Here is an 18,842-nt window from a genome sequence, read left to right as displayed (position 1 = left end):
AGAATGAAAGAGATGAAATTTGGAATGGTTATGCATAGGAAACCAAAAATCAGATACTTCCTGTGCTTCAGTTAAGACTGTTTAAAACATGACACAATAGCATGACTTTACTATCACGTGTTTTGAAAAGCATTGGTTTCTTCTTGTGACCTAGAATGGTGGTAAGAAAGGGAATGGATTGCTTGTTTTTAAAGAGCCACATGAATTCCAACTTTCTTCTTTCTTCATTTGACTATATAGCACACCAAGGCCATTAACAGGAGGCAGCCCTTGAGGTATCAACTTGAAAGCTATGAACAGCCAATAAGGAAGCAAACACGTCCTGTGGAGATAGATGATATTGCAATCAAGGTAGTTTTTAAAGATTGTCTTGTTCTTCATGGGGAGCAGATCCTGCAACAGTACCAGATAGTGCTCAATTGCTGCTGTTCTTTTTAAGGGAAATTGTCCATTACAAGAATAAGTCCTTAAAGAAATTAGCACTTTAGCCAAAAATGAAGTGAGAAGACCTCACTTCAGATCAGCACTTATGATCCCCTGTCTTATTAGGAAATAGAGACACCATGAGTCTAAAGGAACACAACCTTGATAAATGAAGAAATTAATACAGGTTTTTTTAGACTTGCCGTTCATGCACTTCTTTTTCACTCTTAGAATCAATGCCAAACCTTTGAGTAATTTTTTTCATTTATTATGACATTATTTTAAATCATATTGGCCAACATTCCCCATATATGTGCTCTATGCAAAGGTTGTTTCATGGCCCTGTAAACTCCAAAGGAAGTATGCCCAAAAAGGCCATGTGAGTATTCAATTTGTACTTTGAGAACACATTCACAAGTGGCAAAATATCACAATATGCAGAATGATTCATTCTTTGATATACTTTGCTATTTAGATTATTACCCGTGTAGTCTTGTAATTTTTATTGTTAGTCTTTAGTCAATTGACAAAATTAAAGTATTTTGTAAATAAAGTTTAACTCAAGATCATCTCGTCATTGCATTTCATGCAGTATATATATTTGTGTATATAACTTTTCTTTTTCATAAACTTATCTGAGTTTGGCAATCTTTACAAAACTAACTTGCTTTTTTTGTGTTCGAGCATACCTCACCATATCTGTTAATTACAGATCTATCTTAGAAACACCTTTTAAATCCAGGCTAGACATTCTATTTCTTTCCCTCTTATTTTTGTATATCTGATATGTGGTAATTGTTTTGTAGGTAACCAATGGATACTTTTCATGGGGAAGTGGTTTAGCTACATTGTCCAACATAAACATTAGAATCCCAACAGGTAGGATAAATATACACTTTATACATGAAATAAGTAATATGAAATTGCTACTTGTTCCATTTCTTGGTGGTGTGAAAAGCATAAAACCACATATATATGTTTAGAAGTACAAAATGCAGGTTGAAAATGTATACAAGGTCATGAACTATATTGGTCATGTAATTATATCATTAACCTAAAGTACTCTAAATAAATAAAAAATTCTGTGTTTTTTATGTATATATATATATATTCTACATTTTTTTTATAAAAGCAGGAACAAAGTAAAGTGTAAGAATAAATATGAAAAATATTATTTTAAATAGACAAATTTTAAAAATTTAAAAAAAAAAAAAGTGGGAGAACTTCAGACTCATTCAAACCAAGAGTCCATCTCATTCAGTATTTTTTTTTCCAGTAGTGGCTAACAGTAGGTGCACAGGGATGCAGCACTCATATATTATGCCTCTCCTGCTATTCTTCAACATTGCAGTCTCCCAGTTCACACCTGTTTTCATCTCATAAAATTCTTTGAGCCTCATACAGTTTCTCTGTCAAGAAATCCTCAATTGTTTTCTCTTTCAATTCATTTCTCTTTGTCCAACTGAACTCCTGTAATTTTTTGTATCCTCAGTGTATTTTGGCTAGGAGTTCCACAGGTTTACAAAACATTTATTTGTTTTGGAAGATTTACATAGCAAGTGTCAAAAGTAGCAACTATTATTTTTTGTTGTCACTATTAATGCTGTAAAATTCCTAACACTGTCTGCCGGTGTTTAATGTTATTCTATAGTCCCGTGTTTTATTTTCATATCCTTTAAAATAGCTCATTATTTTAAGCTGATACATTTTAGATGTCCCATTTGTATTAAGTAATTTCAAAGTACATATCGGGTTTTTTTCACTGCAGCATTAGGTGTCCTATACATGTCCCATACATGGATGAACATATTTCTTTTTGCTGGCCCAGTGCCACATACAACACTAGCAGAAGGAGTTTACAATATAAGGCCATGGACTCACAAGCTGGACAAGCCAGTCTAAGAGTTTACCGCCTTTGGAAGGAACAAGGCTCTTAACTCGTCAATTGACAAAGAAATTTACCTGCTAAATGCACTAGCTAGCACAGCTAGTGAGTTCACATAGTTTATGTGAAGATCTGTGAAGCACTATTGCCACTACAGAGTAGGACTGAAGGTAGGAAAGTGGCAGTGGGGGGAGTACAGCAAAACAGTAACAGATTCTCGTTCAGCTGAGGTCAATTAATACATTGGCCCAAACTTTCATGGAACTCCAGATTGAATAATCACTCTCCAATTTATATTGTTTAACTCTAAATAACTTCTATAAAGTAATACATTCCTACATCATGTATGATAATACTTGTCAAAGCAATAGTCTCATTCCTTAGTGTGTACTTGTACTGCTCATTAATGTAATATTTCCTTAGATGACTATATGAAGTACTTCCCATTCATGTTATGGATGCTAACTAATTTAACCAATCAGTTCAAGTGTTCTAGAACTGGATCTCCTTGGACATTGTGGACTTGAGTAGAATTGTTTGGTGGGTTTTTTTTTTCTTTTTGAAAAAGTGTTTGTTGTTATCATTATTATCAGGTCAGATGACAATGATTGTGGGTCAAGTTGGCTGTGGCAAGTCATCACTTCTTCTTGCTATATTGGGAGAGATGCAGACACTGGAAGGAAAAGTTCACTGGAACAAGTACGTTTCATACGTCTGTTAAGTGCTGTATTTAATTGAAGAAGAAGGTAGTTGGAATTTGCTGTGAATAATGTAAACTTCATGTCTCAGAGCTACATGTGGAATGATTATCATCACCCAGATCCTCTCTGGAAGGCATCACCTGCAAACTTCATGAAGGATTTTCATTGCTATTTTATCTTGGTTCAGAGCAGGCAGAGGAGAGTTTCCCCTCAGAAGGGTAAAGAGGCTGGTCTGGTGATTAGTATATTAGCCTTAGAAATGACCTAAATATAAAGCATATACTATTCCTATTATGAAATAGGCTCCAGTACTCACAAAAATTGAAGTCACAAGTCAGTATTGTTATGCTGCTACTGTACACACTGGTAAGCAATGGTTTTCCCGTTCCCTGGTATCTACCCAAGCTTCACCTATGGAAGTCAGTGTTACTCTTCACAGTAATGTGTTCAGAAAACAGCCTGAGGACACCAAATACCTAAAGAGTAAAGGCTGTGAAAAAAGTATTGCTGAAGAAGAAAATGCGAGTGAAGTCAGGCTTGGAATCCACACAGATTCAGACCCAGTGAATGAGAACTTACTACAGAAGCTAAGTGGGGCAACAATCACTCTTCCTGCCTAAGCAGGGCAGAGGCTGTGGAAGGGATGTGCTGTAACTTCAAGACTTGTTCTTTGATTTTACAGATTGGTTTTGTTCCCTTAAAACTCTTCATACTTAGCTTTTTGTCACAGAAGTGAATATTTCATTGCCCCATCCCTTATCTAGTAACCTCCTTTGTCATCTTTTTCTTACAGCAATATTGTAAGCTGTATTTTATTTTTTTTGCTTTTCCTGTGCTAATATGCATGGCATATTTGTTCTCTAGCCATATTTCACTGTCTGCTATTCTAAACACACAATCTCACTGGAGTAGCAGGTACAATTGGAGCCAAGGCAAGACTAAATTTAATTTAATTATATGTGAGTTTAAGATTTGAAAGAAGAACACAGTTAATGTCTTTGAGACATATAATGAAGATTTCAGCTTCACAAGCAGGCTTCTTTTTTTCTGGATAACTTAAGAAAATATAAGGATTAGAATGTACCTTAAAATTGTTTGAACAACTGTTTTCAAAGGTATGCTTGAGAAAGAAACAAAACTGTCCTACAGTAAAACATGGAATATTAGGAAGATTAGAGAAAAAGAGAAATCTTAGAAAGATACTAGAGAAAGATTATGAAATATTATGTAAGTTTCACATTGTTCAAGAGGGATTAAGATAATTTTATCAGCTGATTAGCAGTCTGTACTTAACCAAACAGGTAACTTGGGTTTTAGCAAGCATGTCAGGCCTTACTGAGTGACTTTTTTAATTGCAAACTGTGATTTCTACCGTGATAGAGATGATGCAAACATGGTTATATTTTGCTGGTAATTTCAGACTGCCCGACAAACAGATGAATACAGAAGGATGCTTCAGGTATTTAACTAAGTGGATCTTATACTTTACAAAACCATAATAACAAAGGTCCTATCTACTCTTTTAAATTCCTTTCCATGTGATTCCACATGCATGACTAACTCAGCTACTGATCTAAGGATGAAATTCAGCCTAGGTGAATTCCCCAACAAATGCAGGTATAGCAATACAATAATAGTAATGATGGATGAGAGTGACGTAGCACTGGACCGAGCTGCCCAGATCAGTTGTTGAGTCTCCTTCTCTGGAGACATTCAAAACCCACCTGGACAAGTTCCTTTGTGACCTACTCTAGGTGGTCCTGCTCTGGCAGGGGGGATGGACTAGGTGATCTTTTAAGGTCCCTTCCAACCCGTATTGTGATCTGATTTCAGCCCCAGTTATGTTGAGGTAATCATGCAATCCATTATTTTGAAAGTCGATCACAGGTCTTGAATGTTGCTGTTGTGGTTGTCTGCCATGACAGCTGTATGTCCCACTGCCAGGGTTGTCATTGGTTTGGGATCTTACGAAGGAAAGTATGTTAGTGTATCTTTCTATAAGAGATCTTGGCCAGGGAAAATATTATGTCAGATCACAAGTTCTCTTGTACAAGACATGCCTCAGATACATTACAAATCTTAGACAAGGAGATGGCTTTTTGTTTTTTCCCAGTGAGCAATCAGCTAGGGACTTCTTAAACACTGAAGCATGAGGCTATCTGGATGCAGTGATTCAGCTGAGCCTGTTTCAGATCTGAGTGACGTATTCCCACCATCTACACCAAGCCAAAGAGTGGCCAAGTGGAAGCCCTTCACTTGGTATACATTTTCTGTACATTGAACTAATTTTCTGTGCAAACAGGTTATATACTAAGTGAAAAGCATGGGAAACGCAAGAATTATTAAATAGATCCTCCCAAATGACCCGTTCTGCCCTCAAGCTGTGGAAGGCTGCTCCCCTCAGAATCATTACCAAGTATAACTGCTTACTAAAAGGTTATAACTACAGTATCTCACAGAAAACATTATCCATACATGGATACATGGGCAGTCAGATAAATATCGGTAGCCAGACTCAGCATACTTTCTTATCCTATGGCTGGTTGTAGGGCCAGAAACAAATTCCTCCAAACTGTTGGATAGAATCTGTGTAGGTTCTTGGCCCTTGCCTCGAATCTCTTGCCTATATTAGCAGAGGAAAAAGTTCATTCTGCTGTTGCAGTGATATCCTAGAGATTTTGTATCTCTTTTTTCTCTTCTATATTCATTTTGCAGGCTGAGGGAATCTGGGCCTGGTTGGAGAATCATTAGTCTATTTTAAAACATCTAGAGTTAGCAAAAACGTTGTCCAGACTTCAAGAAGGTTTCTTTTTGACTTATCCTTAAAACTTTGATTGAAATAAATTTCTGACAGATCATCTTATATATTCAAAATCTCATAAAAATATCTAATCAATGTAATCAGTTTAGCCCTTCCTACCATTTCAGATATGAATTCACCATACCTCATTTTAGGGAATATGTATGTTTTTATTGTACAGAATAAACACCAGTATAAATAGCCACATTTCAATGAATAAAGAAATTAGAGCAAATATTACTATTCCCAGTGGGCAAATAAAATACTCTTTTTAGAAGTCTCAGGAGTTTCAGTTTCAGCCCACTCCCATGCTCAGCAAGCTCACACGACTCCTTCAGATTCAGTACGGCAATAAAGTACAAAACCAAATTCTTAATCCCTTTATTTGTGAAGGCTCCATCAAAGGTCTTATATGTGTTTATTCACAAGATTATTAATGAACATGGGTTCTCACAGAAATCATACCCAGAATTTGGAGGAATTACAGTGCATTTATCAAGCTAAGCATAGAATTAAATTTCTAACTAAGCTAGAATAGTTAAGGAAATTGAGATTCTGAGTTTAGTCGTTGTTCTTTCAGATAATCTATTTTATTAGAATGGCAAGCATGTAAAATCCAGTATGGAATTGTAACAGAGCTTGCAAGGCTTGTGCATAGTTTTTGATAAATTGTACTTCATAAGGCACTCCCAAATATACACATGAAATCGTTATCCTTTTCTCCACCACTTCAATGCTCTGCTGAGAAAAGCTTAGGGGTTTTTAATAGAGGAAATTTAGGCTTTCTTCTTTTCTGTTTGGCTTGCTTTTTTTGATTGACTTGACCTAATTTCTGGAATCTTTTTAAACTACCATTGAAGTCTCTCTCTTTTACTTTCTTCTAACTTTTTTCTGTTGTAGAGAAGACTGAAAAATTCTGCTGAATAAAAGACCAACTCTAGTGAAGAAAAGTCTGTTTTGAGACTCAATTTATAGATCTTTGACCCTTTTGAGATAACCTATATGGCTTATTCACTTCTAATACAGCATCTTCTCTGGTGATAGGTGCTTGAAAGACACACACTGATTGTCCACTTTAGGGGGCATGTATTATCAAAGTTGTTAGCTGTTGTGCATCACAGAATGCAATATGTCTCAGTTCTGTCATTTTGGGAAGATGCTGAATACATGAGTCTGGCATTACGAGGGCTCTTCTATTAAATTTTTTTTATACCTTTTGCCAGATTTGAATCCTCTGCTTATGATTGCAGCTGCAGTTACTGGTATCCCAGCAAGCAAGCAGATATTTCTGTACCAGCAATAAATTATTTCATTTGGAGGATTCAGAGACTTGGGAGGAGGGGGATTGCTAGTGTGGGAGTTTTTTTTAAGTTATAGTGACATATTAATGTAATTTTTCTAGTCCCTTCTAATGCCTGTTTCAATCTACCTGGCAAAAATTTGCTTTTTTAGGTTTTAGACTTTGTAGTGATTTGTCACCTTCCCTGGACATGAGCAGTATTGCTGGTCCAGAACTACTCTTACTGCCATTCCATGCCCTTGACACTGTTAATAAGTTGCTTAACTAACAGAGCAAGTTGAAAAATCATTCATTACTGTCATTATGTGCTGTTCAAAATATATCTCATGGATATGATCCATAAGAAGAGGATGTTGACAAGGAAAGCCTAGGTGTTTTAGTGCTATGTACAGCTTGATGCAGCCTTAGTACTGTAAACAGGTTCAAAATCTGTTCTGATTCAAAACTATATCTGAAAATCTTACCTTTGCTGCAGGGGAAATTTGACATTAGTTCCCAGTTTTGCAAGTCATTGGTAGAACTTTGTGGAGAAGCTAACATTGTTTGTCAACCTTTTATTTGCACATGTAATAGTAATAATTAATAATTCAATTTTTAATAGGTTTTACAATACACTTTTAAATATCTTTTCTAACAACATAACTTGTCTGTTTAGCCACTACACACTACAGATATGAAAATGCTGTATTTAGAAAAGTTTAATGCTTTTACTTAGAGCTTGTTTATTTTCCCTTTAAGAACAAAAACCCCCAAAGTGATGTTGAGTTCTTAAAATAATTATTTCACTTCAGTTTCCCTATATATAAAACTTGCACAAAATGTTGTTCTCCCTGTTTCCTGCTTACTAAATATTATTTACCATAACTTACAGTGTAAATGAAACGGAATCTTCTTTTGAAGCACCCAGAAGGTATTATTTTTATTTTCAGTGTATCATAATACAGTCATTAATTTCTTCAGAATTTCATCAAACCTTCATCTTTGTCCCCTTCTGCCATCTCTGTCTTTTCTTATCATGTCAATAATCATTTACTGCAGGATTAACTGGCAGATTGTTTTAAATCCAGTGGATCCCAAACTTCTCCAGCCATTGTACCACTACCTCAGTCTTATGTGAAAGATGTTCAGTGCTCCCAGCTCCTGTTTTGCATCACTGGGAGTTTAGTGTGCTCCATATCTTGGAAGACAGGATCTCTAATTATAAGATATCATTACGTGTACCTTTCCATATGATGGCATGTTTTCTGATCAGCACTTGCTTTTGTGTTGCTTGTAACTCATCCTGACAGTTGAGTGATGGAGTGGAGCACACTGTGTGTGAAGGGAGATAGCAGTGCTCTGGATGAAGTCAAGCAGTGGCTCTATCTCTGGCTTTAGAGGAAGGGCCTGAATATTTGAAAGAAGGAAAAGTTAAACAAAAAACATATTATAAATGATAGAAAAGTAGTGGCACACTTAGCTGTGGTTGGGAGCCATATTGTGATTTGCTACCTGATAAACCTGAGGACATATTTCATATTTGTGCATACTGAACTGCTAAAACTCCAAAATTTGGGGGAATACTACTGACCGCTTCTAACCAGCTGTTTCTCATACCTAAGCACCCTCTCTCTCAATAGCAAATCCTAGATGCTTACATACAAAGATATATCAAATGTTTGGTTTGAAGCAATACCATCAAAGAGACTGAGAAGGAAGATAAATGTTCAGATCCATATGCTGGTACCAGTTGACACGTCCTTTCTCATACATCTCAGAACTATATCTAAATAACATGACCTTTTATACCACTGTACATAGGCAAAGTAGCCAGAAGTAAAGAACATTCATAACCCTGTTGTACACAACTCATTAGTTAGAGGTATTAAACGTATGTCTAATAAACATTAGGCAGATTGTAGCGGTTCCTTCCCAATCTGTACTAAACTGCCTTCGTTTCTAATATTATGGCAGCCCACTAAAAGTCTAACAGACTTAAAAGAAAAGAGTATTAATTGAGAAAAAAGTATTTCATGCAAATAATATGGAACTCCAGAAAGCAGCAAGTCAAGTGTAGGGATGTCATTTGAACAGTGCATTTTCACTCTCTGTTTTGATATTAGAAAAAAAATGTCAAATAGCTATTCTTGTGAGAATTCAATAATTTAAATTATTTGTAAATTGCCTTTGGATTGAAGTTTCAGTTACTAGATTGAGATGGGTACCAGCTGTTTCTCATAGAATAAAACACAACTCAGGGTATAGATTTTGCCATCAGGAGAGAGAGTGGGTGCTGTTCTAGCAAAAGCATCTAATTTAAAATTCTTCCCTTCACTTTTGTAACAGTTGCTTTGCCTATGTATTTTTTTGTATTTTTATGAATACACATTCATATAATTAATTTTTTAAAACATGATTCTCGGACATTTCATAATGTGGGTGAGTGCTTTGCTTTTTACTCATGCTCTTTGTCTGTCTACAGCAGAAACAGATACTCAGTGGCTTATGCAGCTCAGAAACCATGGCTGCTGAATGCAACCGTGGAGGAGAACATTATCTTTGGGAGCCCATTTAATAAACAGAGGTAAATATCAATCTCCTTGCAAATGTCAGCTTATTTTAGAGAGGTTTTTGACTTGTTCTTCTGGAGGACGCTTGTAGATTCGGAAAAATATCAATGCACATTAACCCTGAGTTGGATTTAGCTAACCTGACTTTAGCTATCTCAAATGAAGATTTCTGTTCTAAATTAGTCTTTCAAGGCTCTCTCTGTAAGCAGAGTGCACGTCTCAGATGTTTGTGAGGAATCACACAGTGGCAGTGGCTCTCCACAGAATACAGCGGAAGCCATGTGTATATTTTTCAAGTAGCTAAAGTTAGGTGAGATGAATCCCATCTTTGGAGACTACTGACATGTTTTTGTTTTGTTTAATGGAGCCTGAGGTTGCCAGAGGACTCTGGAAAGACAGATTGTAGGCACGTTTCCATTGAGTTTATATGTTAATCCTGCTGTGATCAAGTTACTGAAGCAGCCACTTTACAAAAACACTGCACATACGAAGGTGAAGTGCCTCCAGGAAATAACTTTAATTCTTCCTTTAGAAATACAGGAGAAAGGAGCATGGAAGCTGAGGTGCACAGCTTCTGTTGTGCTTATCCAGCACTTGCTTCTTGTGTCCTTCTAAAAGGTCAGCTAACAAATGCAGTGGAAAAAATGACTTGATTTAAGGAAAACAAATTGCTGATGTTTTCAAATTCAACACTCTTTAAGTTATTAAAAATATATACCATTTCTCTCTGTGTGTGCTTTGTTAAGATGTATGACTTAACTCCCATCTAATAAAACTTAGCAGTGTCTAGATATCTCAAAATCCAGATAAACATCTAAAATTTTAGGGACCAGATTCTCGAGCTACTGCATCAAACTTCACTTATATCAAAAGGTCAAGGCTGAATTACACCAATCAAGTAGTCTGATCCCAGCTGCTTATTGGCAAACTGAGAAATCTCACAACAAATTTCATGTTTATGAAAGAGGTTTCCTTGTTTTGGTAAGATCAGAAGCACTGATCTTTCTCCTATAATATCACACTGAAGTAAATGAAGACGTACCTAAAGGAGGAAAAAAATTATAACTCATTGGGAAATGGCTTCAAATACTCCAGAGTCCAGCAAAACAGCTCCATGATAGGGAGGAATGTACTTAATAAATTACTTCATTGAATATTTCAAAAGTAGGCTTGCTAATAAAGGTTTTTAGTAACTATGTAATTTTTCACAATACTTAGTTTGCAACACTCCTTTATTAGTTGCTGAATAATTGTTTTGCCCTATTTATTTTTGCAATTATCCAGCAATTACAGAGCCATAATAACTTTGCAATGAATTTGAGCTGCAGGTTTTTTTGTTAGTCAAAATAAATGTCTGATTAAATAATTGCAATGACCACATTGTTTTCACAGGTATAAAGCTGTTACGGATGCATGCTCTCTGCAGCCTGACATTGACTTACTACCATTTGGTGATCAGACAGAAATTGGAGAGAGGGTAAATAATATGAGTGGGTTTATGTCTGCTTAGCCTATGTATTAAGAAAGTGCTCTCTAATGTCAGTCAGACAGTTCTATTCTATATTACATTGCCATCCTGGTAATCGTAGTAAATAATTGTAATTCACCAGGGGTTACTGAAAAAAAAAAACTGAAAACTTTTTTCCTTCTTCAGTCATTTCTCAAATGGAATTTCTTGAGAAATGTCTCCTATATTTTGCTTGCAGAATTCGATTCTAGTATTGATTATGTTTTTCAATCTAAAAAGCCTACTGTGCTTAGAGAAGCTCTTCATAGTTTACACTTACCCATTATTACTTGCTGAATAATAATTTTTCTTCTGATATTATAGGAGGATTATGCTTGTTTATCAATAGAATTAGCATTTTTAACAAAGGTTTTTATTTTTATTTAGACTCTGTGTAATTGTAAGAAATTACATTGCCAAAGTCCTATCATAATGTTTATTCAAGGATGTATATTTCTCATCCATTATACTTATTAGGGGATTAATTTAAGTGGTGGCCAACGACAGAGAATCTGTGTAGCTCGAGCACTCTACCAGAACACCAACATTGTCTTCTTGGTAAGATTTTTTTCAAACGGAGCATGGAAAGTTGGTAATAAAACTGTCATTTCTTATATTTAGCTTTAGAAAAAATTATGTTGGATTTAGAAAACTATAGGGGCTTGTATTCGCTTCCAAATCATAGAATCATGGAATCATTATAGTTGCAAAAGATCATTAAGATCATCAAGTCTAATCACTTAGACTTGATGATCTTAACACTGCCAAGCCCACCACTAACCCATGTTCCTCAGCACCTCATCTATCTGTCCTTTGAATATCTCCGATGATGGTGACTCCACCACCTTCCTGGGTAGCCTATTCTAGTGTCTAACAACCCTTTAAGTTTTTCCTGATATCTGATCTAAACATCATCTCCCCTTGTTCTATCAATCCAAATTATAGAGATCAAAAATAAACAACTACCGGAGGCAGCACCAAAATGTACTGGGAGACTGATGAAGGTGGGATTTTCTACAAGGATTAACACTGCGAGAGCTGTGTAGATTGTCTAACTTCTGCTCATTCACAGTGGTGACCTACTACCAACACAGTCCCACTGAAATTAGAAGGGCTTCTGATAAGGCAAAGCACCATAATGCAAATACTTGCGAGAAATGAACAAACTGACAGTTAGGCACTGTCTTGCAGAGTGACGTGGATTTGGACAAACTTTCCTTTCCCTGTTGCTAACCTCAAGGCATGTCAAGAATTTCAGGAGGCTACTGTTTGCAAAGAGGCTGTTTGAGCCTCTTCAAAATTAACCAAGGACTTCTGTTCTTACATAAAATAAAAATGTCTTGTTGCTAGCCACAATCAAAGTGAAGACGAACAACATCTGCAGTTTAGTTTGGAGGAAACTGCAACAGTTCCTAACTGCTTTAACTTTCCTGTGCCAGTTTTCCATCAACATTAGGCCTAAGCTTGTTGCTGGATCCTGGCATTTTCAAATTTGCATGGCAAATTGCAGTTCTGATGTTCCTGATCAGGATTACTCCACATTGTCGGTGTGGCACCAGCACTACAGATATCTAGACACAAAAAAACTGAGTCCATTGCTACGAACAGAAGGGCAATGGATTCTAACTGTTTCGTAGTGCAGCCCTGTGACTAGGTCTTAGTCATTAGAGATGTAATGGTAAATGCTTTCTATTTTTAAAAAACTCTTGAAAGAAAACTTACTTTTTTATCCAGTTGTAATATTCTTAAATTTTAGGATGACCCATTCTCTGCACTGGACATACATTTAAGTGATCACCTAATGCAGGAAGGGATTTTGAAGTTTTTGCAAGAAGACAAGAGGACTCTTGTTCTGGTGACACATAAGTTACAGTATCTACCCCATGCTGATTGGGTAAGAGAAGAAATACTGTGATGCAGGTTTGCTAGTGATGAATGTAGACTTGCAGTTAGCACCATAACACTTAATGAGATCATTACTTTTCTCTGTAATGGAGAAAAACTCCTTCTTAATGGAGTCCCTCCTTCTTAATGTCATGTGGCTGTCATTGTACATAATATAGATTTTGTGGCAGAAGGAACAATTTTATTTTTACATTATTTATGGAGGGTTTTTTTGATTGAAAGCCACCAGAGAATTATGACTTATTATGTCTTGTGCACGCTTTTTACAAGTACAGGTAAGCATGGTTTATAGAAGTTTTAGTTTATGAACTGTGTCAACAAACTTAAGAAGTTATTAATAAAATATTGGAGAAAATGAGCACATACATTTGGATAATAATAACCTCACTTATACTGAGACATGTCTCAGTATCACCTGATCTAGGTCAGTGATTACGGTATCTATGTTGGTGAGTAGACCTGTTGGTTGCTTTCTCACCTAGATAATTGCAATGAAGGATGGAATGGTGCTTAGAGAAGGGACACTAAAGGATATCCAAAACAAGGACACTGAGCTATATGAACACTGGAAAACCTTGATGAATCGCCAGGATCAAGAATTGGAAAAGGTAAATAAAAGCATTTGGGCAAGGATGACCTTTCTGATAATAAATATTTTTCAGTTAATTTCTCAAACAACCTAACCATGTCAGAAAGCAAATTTTAAAATAGACCTTAAGGAAAAAAAACACATGAACTACAAGGAACTTTAAGGTTCAGAAGGTCTAGGAAGTGTGTGGTATATCCATCATGGGTGGTTTGTAAAGACATGTTAGGAAAACATCCTTTTGAAATGTGATGCACAACTAATCCTTCGCTGTGGCAAGGACTAAGACGCTTCCTAAAGTATCTCTTAACCTTTTTGTCTATTATTTCTATGGGCATTTAGGATTCTCTGAAGACTGTGTTTTTTTAAGTTTTATCATTTCAGAAGAGAGAGAATGAAAGAATGAAAGAAAGGGAGAGGGAAGGAAGAGAATAAAGCAGAACTTTCTGAAAGACAAATCCTAAAATACCATGTTATTGCATTCTGTGAGATAAATGGATCAAATAAAGTCTCTCTTTGAGGTTGTTGGTGCTACAATAAGTTTCCTTGTTACAGGAAATGGAAGCTGACCAGACTACTCTTGAAAGAAAAACCCTTAGAAGGGCCATGTACCCCAGAGAATCTAAAGCACAATTGGAAGATGAAGATGAAGGTACGTTTTATCTTTTCACTGTATTTATTCTTATTACCATGGTCTATTGCCTTTCCATTTGAATAGCTGGAAGTTCTCAGTGACTGTCTGAAGTCTGCAGATATTGATGGCACTTGGTAATAGCAGTGGAAAGTCCAATACTTTGACCTGTTTATAATATGACTTGTTTAAAGGATTCTCCATACATTTCTGTAAACATTCTGCAGGGAGAAGACAAGTTCTCTGCTAAGTCAAACTGTCTGGAGATATTGAAGAGTGAGAGATAAGTAAAATAACAGTAAGAGTTGTAATTAAAACAAATTGGCATAGCTCTGCCTAGTCATTGGCATAATAATGTTAGATCAGATGTAGCCTTACACAAGATATCTGTGAATGTTCCAGACATTTGAAATGCCATCAAGTGATTAAACTTGTAGGTATTCTCAGCTCCTCCTTGGATGTGGAGTTAATCTGGCATTTTTCTATCTGGCACAATGGGAGAAGATTTAGGCTTTGTTCTCAATCTTAGCTTCTTGTTCCCTTCTGGTCTTGATGCTTTTAGAGGTACAGATTCAGATTCACATCACTTTTAAAGTGGGGCAGAATGGTTGGATATTGGCAGCTGACAACAAGACCCATCATGACCATCCCTGTGACTTAACTTTAGGCTTGACCAGGCCTAAAAGGTGTAGTCAGCCCTGGCAAGCAGTAAATTTGTGCTGGGAAGAGAAGAGGTAAGCTGCAGACTTCACCATAACTTGAGAGAAGCCCTAATCGCAGGGATTATTGCATTGATGTTGTCTGGAGTAATTGCAGAATACACACTGGCTGTTGACAGTGTTTTTATTGCTGCTTTGTGTTTCATCTAGCATTGCTCATGATTGTCATTTTAAGTCATAGGTCTGTAGGTACTGGATAGCTCCATTCTGAAGAGACTCTTGGTCACTGTGAAATAGGCAGAGCTGAGCCTCAAAGCCCTTGAGACAGAAATATCACATTGGCTTCATATGTCTTTGGCAGAGCAGAGCAGAATGCTTCTTAGTATTCAGTCATCAATACACTTTATCAGTTAAATTCTTGGAGGAGTTTAAACTGAGGTCATTGACAAGCTCCTCCTTTTGGTCTGTGCAAGAAAGCCTTGCCAAAAACCTTCTTTGTGGAATAAGATAGAAAACACAGGAAAAAAGACATGTCCATATAGTCCACAGAGTGCCTGCAAAATGCAGACACCGTTCAGATCAAAACCCATGTATCAGTAGCTTCAGGACAGAAGTGAAAACTACATTCTAGGTTATCCATATTTATTATGTGACCTAGGGAATGTGACGGCCTCTGTGTCCCAAAAAGTGTAGAATTTCATCTTTCAATAAACCACTTAACAATCCATTTTTAATGTTCAAAATAAGAAATGAGTGGAAATTATGTTAATTCAGAGCTTTCAAGAGTAGGTCAACATTTCTCTTCCCCAAGTGGGGCCTACAAGGCTGTGAGATGCATATTATTATTACCTGGAAAAAAATGGTTTTTAAATGCCAAGTTTATGTACCTATGAAACATGTATATCCTGTAGCAGAAGTCTTCCAACAATTCTATTTCAGCATTTCTGTTGAATGAAGGGAAAATCGAATTCTTCTGTGCAGCAGGTGACAGAGCCTCCAGATGGAAAGCTTTGGGGAGCTTTCTAGAATCTTCCATATGATCTAAGTGCTCTGCTTACTGTTTACTAAAAGCAGAACAGGTTGAGAAAGGCCTAGTCTCTGCTAGAAATAGTCAGAACTGAAGATTTTATTTGAAAAAATATTTTATTTACAAAAATATGTTATTGATAAAACTGTAACAACTCAAGGACTGATGGTCTTCAGAATTGCTCTAAGAGAACAGGGGAAGTCTGAAAAATATGTTTGAAGCGTTTGCAGCTTTTAAATGACAAATTGAATTTTGCTATTAAAATTAAAATAAAAAACAGAAAAAAAGGTCAAGCAAATCCAGCAAAACCAGTTATACTTCTTAGTAATGAACCCAAGCTAACTTGATCAAATGTCTGAATCACAGAAGAAGAAGAAGAAGAAGATGAAGATGATAATATGTCAACTGTCTTGAGGCTCAGGACAAAGATGCCTTGGAAAACCTGCTGGAGATATCTAACCTCTGGAGGATTTTTCTTGCTCTTTCTGATGATTTTCTCAAAGTTGTTGAAACACTCAGTTATAGTGGCCATAGATTATTGGCTTGCTACATGGACATCCATGGACAATGCAAATGAAGTCAGGAACGCTGATGAAGTTAAGAGCACAAATAAGGTGGGCCATATCTTGGAGCTTCACAGGAAAAAAAGAGTTCTAAAGTAATTATTTGCTGTTCATCTAGAAGCCAGTTAGATTGGAAAGACATAGAAAGTGTAAGTTTGATTATTATATAGGATAGATTAATTGTTCATGCTAAAACGTAAGACAATTTAAATTTTACCAGTCTTTTCAAACATGCAAAACTGAAACAGATGCATGATTGAGGTTAGAAAACTGAATGACTTTTCAAAGGAAGAAATCTCGCATAGACTTTTTCATCTGGATTTTTTTAACACCTGAGTCAATGACCCCATTTTCCTAAATACCGTTAGTATTGTCCTGCTAAAAAAAAAAAAAAAAGTCTTCAAATGTACTGCAATATAATACAATCAGCTTATGGCTGTAAATTTGACTCATATTCAAATATCTCGCTGGAATTCACTTGCTAAAGTTTCAGAAAGCTTAAATATTTTACAGCTCTGCACATTGGTTTTTGATTTTGCTCTGGAAATTTTAGTGGTGCTTGAAGTTTAGTAAAGTAGAACTTTCCAACATCTCTCAAATGCTGTAGTTCTTGAGAGGTTCTACTTTATTTGTCTGAGTTTCTTGACTAACACTTTGCATGCTTTTATATTTCTCCATTTAGTCTGTCTTCACAATTCTACGTACTATCTCTTCAAGGTCTTGAGGAAAGTATTCATCAGTAGGGTGAGGGATCGTAGAACTGCCAAATCTTCTAATTACGTGCACTTAATGAATTGAAATTCTGTCATTGTTCCTTTGTTTCCCAAAGATTATGTTAATATTATTATATTAATCATAATTATGCAACATAAGTAATTAGATATACTTGCTGATTGGTACCAGGTACTTTGGGAACTTCCTAGTAGAAAAGGGAAATGGGTGTTTATTTCTAGGATTGATGTATTTGTCATTTTATTAGACTTACCATGTAGCTGTCTTCAGCATCCTCTCTGGAGCAGGGATTGTCCTTTGCCTGATCACATCTCTAACTGTGGAATGGATGGGCCTCACAGCTGCCAAGAACCTACACCATAATCTCCTCAATAAAATCATCCTTGGACCAATCAGGTATAGCAAATATAATCATCCTCCTAAAAAACTACATAGTCAAAGTCTGTCCTCTTTATCACTCAGAGGGTATTCCTGTGAAAAGCTCTTGTATTTGCCTTGTTTCAAGGCTTCAAAAAGGGAAAATTATTTTATAGATAATCAAAGGGAAAAAGCATGTCAGAACATGTGCAATTCTTCTTACCCGTCTTAAGTGTGTCAGATAGCTAGCATCCCCTTCAAGGCTGGGGTGTCAATGATGGCTTTGAGTGAAGTTCTATCTCCAGGGCACACAGCTCCAACTGTAAGCAATGGGCATGGCATCAAACAATGTGGAGACCAGACTTCTGATAGCCAGGGACAAGTTCCATGCACAACAACCACAGTCTCTTGCAGACAGCAGAATGTCCAAAAGAGTGCCTGCATAATACAGTTATCACAGTGCTTTCATGGAAAAAACTGAGTCCTGGTGCTCAGTACTACACAGATGGTTGAGAAGCAGCCACAGACAGGCTGTGATCCTTGAAAGGGATCTTGAATTTTGAGGGAGTATAGATAAAGACCAGGAGGAAAGATGGTAGGTTTTTGGAAGAGGAAGCTTGGAAGTCATAGACGGGGATGGGGGAATATGAAGAGAAACATTTAGATGGTCAAGATGCAGACATTACCATCTGTTATGTTATTCATGTTTACTGCTTGGTTTTAGAAAATAGCTGGACACAGCTCTATGTTCTGTCTGACTGACTTTTTATTCAAAATTGGAATTCCTTTTTAGGTAACATTTTGATTTTAATTTGTTCAACAGATTCTTTGATATGACTCCATTGGGGCTAATTCTAAATCGCTTCTCTGCTGATACAAATATCATTGATCAGGTAAACATCAGTATATTTTGTTTTGTTACTTCTTTGCTTTGTAAATTGTAATTTAGCTACTGAATAACATGATGCATTAAAATGTTCAGTAGAGAAAGGCATAACAAGAACAGTCTCTGGGTATGACAAACTTGAAATAGAAAGTACACACATTGCAGTGATAAGGGCAGGTAACTATTAGAATAAACATGATGGGAGATGGCAGCTCCAAATTTCTTCAAATGCAGACTGATTGCTTCTGTTGGAAGATCTGGATGAGCAACAAAATACTAGATTATGGGCTCAAACAGGAAACAAGGTAGAATATAGCTGTATGGAAGTACA

The 18,842-nt window shown here is 36.3% G+C and overlaps 1 protein-coding gene across 7 annotated transcripts in view; it reads left to right on the top strand.

The window, feature by feature from the left end:
* ABCC9 (ATP binding cassette subfamily C member 9) overlaps positions 1-18,842 on the top strand; it is a 73,430-nt gene that overhangs the window by 34,276 nt on the left and 20,312 nt on the right. For 3 of the 7 annotated variants that reach the window (XM_062009074.1, XM_062009034.1, XM_062009042.1), the window contains 14 exons: positions 241-351; positions 1,230-1,302; positions 2,902-3,007; positions 4,430-4,468; positions 7,981-8,019; positions 9,571-9,672; positions 11,051-11,135; positions 11,643-11,723; positions 12,922-13,059; positions 13,553-13,678; positions 14,212-14,308; positions 16,340-16,587; positions 17,516-17,664; positions 18,449-18,518. In XM_062009074.1, coding sequence (XP_061865058.1) covers positions 241-351; positions 1,230-1,302; positions 2,902-3,007; positions 4,430-4,468; positions 7,981-8,019; positions 9,571-9,672; positions 11,051-11,135; positions 11,643-11,723; positions 12,922-13,059; positions 13,553-13,678; positions 14,212-14,308; positions 16,340-16,587; positions 17,516-17,664; positions 18,449-18,518 — 1,464 coding nt within the window. The remainder of the gene's footprint in view (positions 1-240; positions 352-1,229; positions 1,303-2,901; positions 3,008-4,429; positions 4,469-7,980; positions 8,020-9,570; positions 9,673-11,050; positions 11,136-11,642; positions 11,724-12,921; positions 13,060-13,552; positions 13,679-14,211; positions 14,309-16,339; positions 16,588-17,515; positions 17,665-18,448; positions 18,519-18,842) is intronic. The other 4 variants (XM_062009061.1, XM_062009082.1, XM_062009051.1 and 1 more) reach the window with 3 other exon arrangements.

The sequence above is a fragment of the Colius striatus genome, chromosome 1 (assembly GCF_028858725.1).
Source record: "Colius striatus isolate bColStr4 chromosome 1, bColStr4.1.hap1, whole genome shotgun sequence".
NCBI classification, from domain to species: Eukaryota; Metazoa; Chordata; class Aves; order Coliiformes; family Coliidae; genus Colius; species Colius striatus.
The sequence above is the reverse complement of the archived record's forward strand: the minus strand, read 5'-3'. Positions and strand labels throughout refer to the sequence as shown.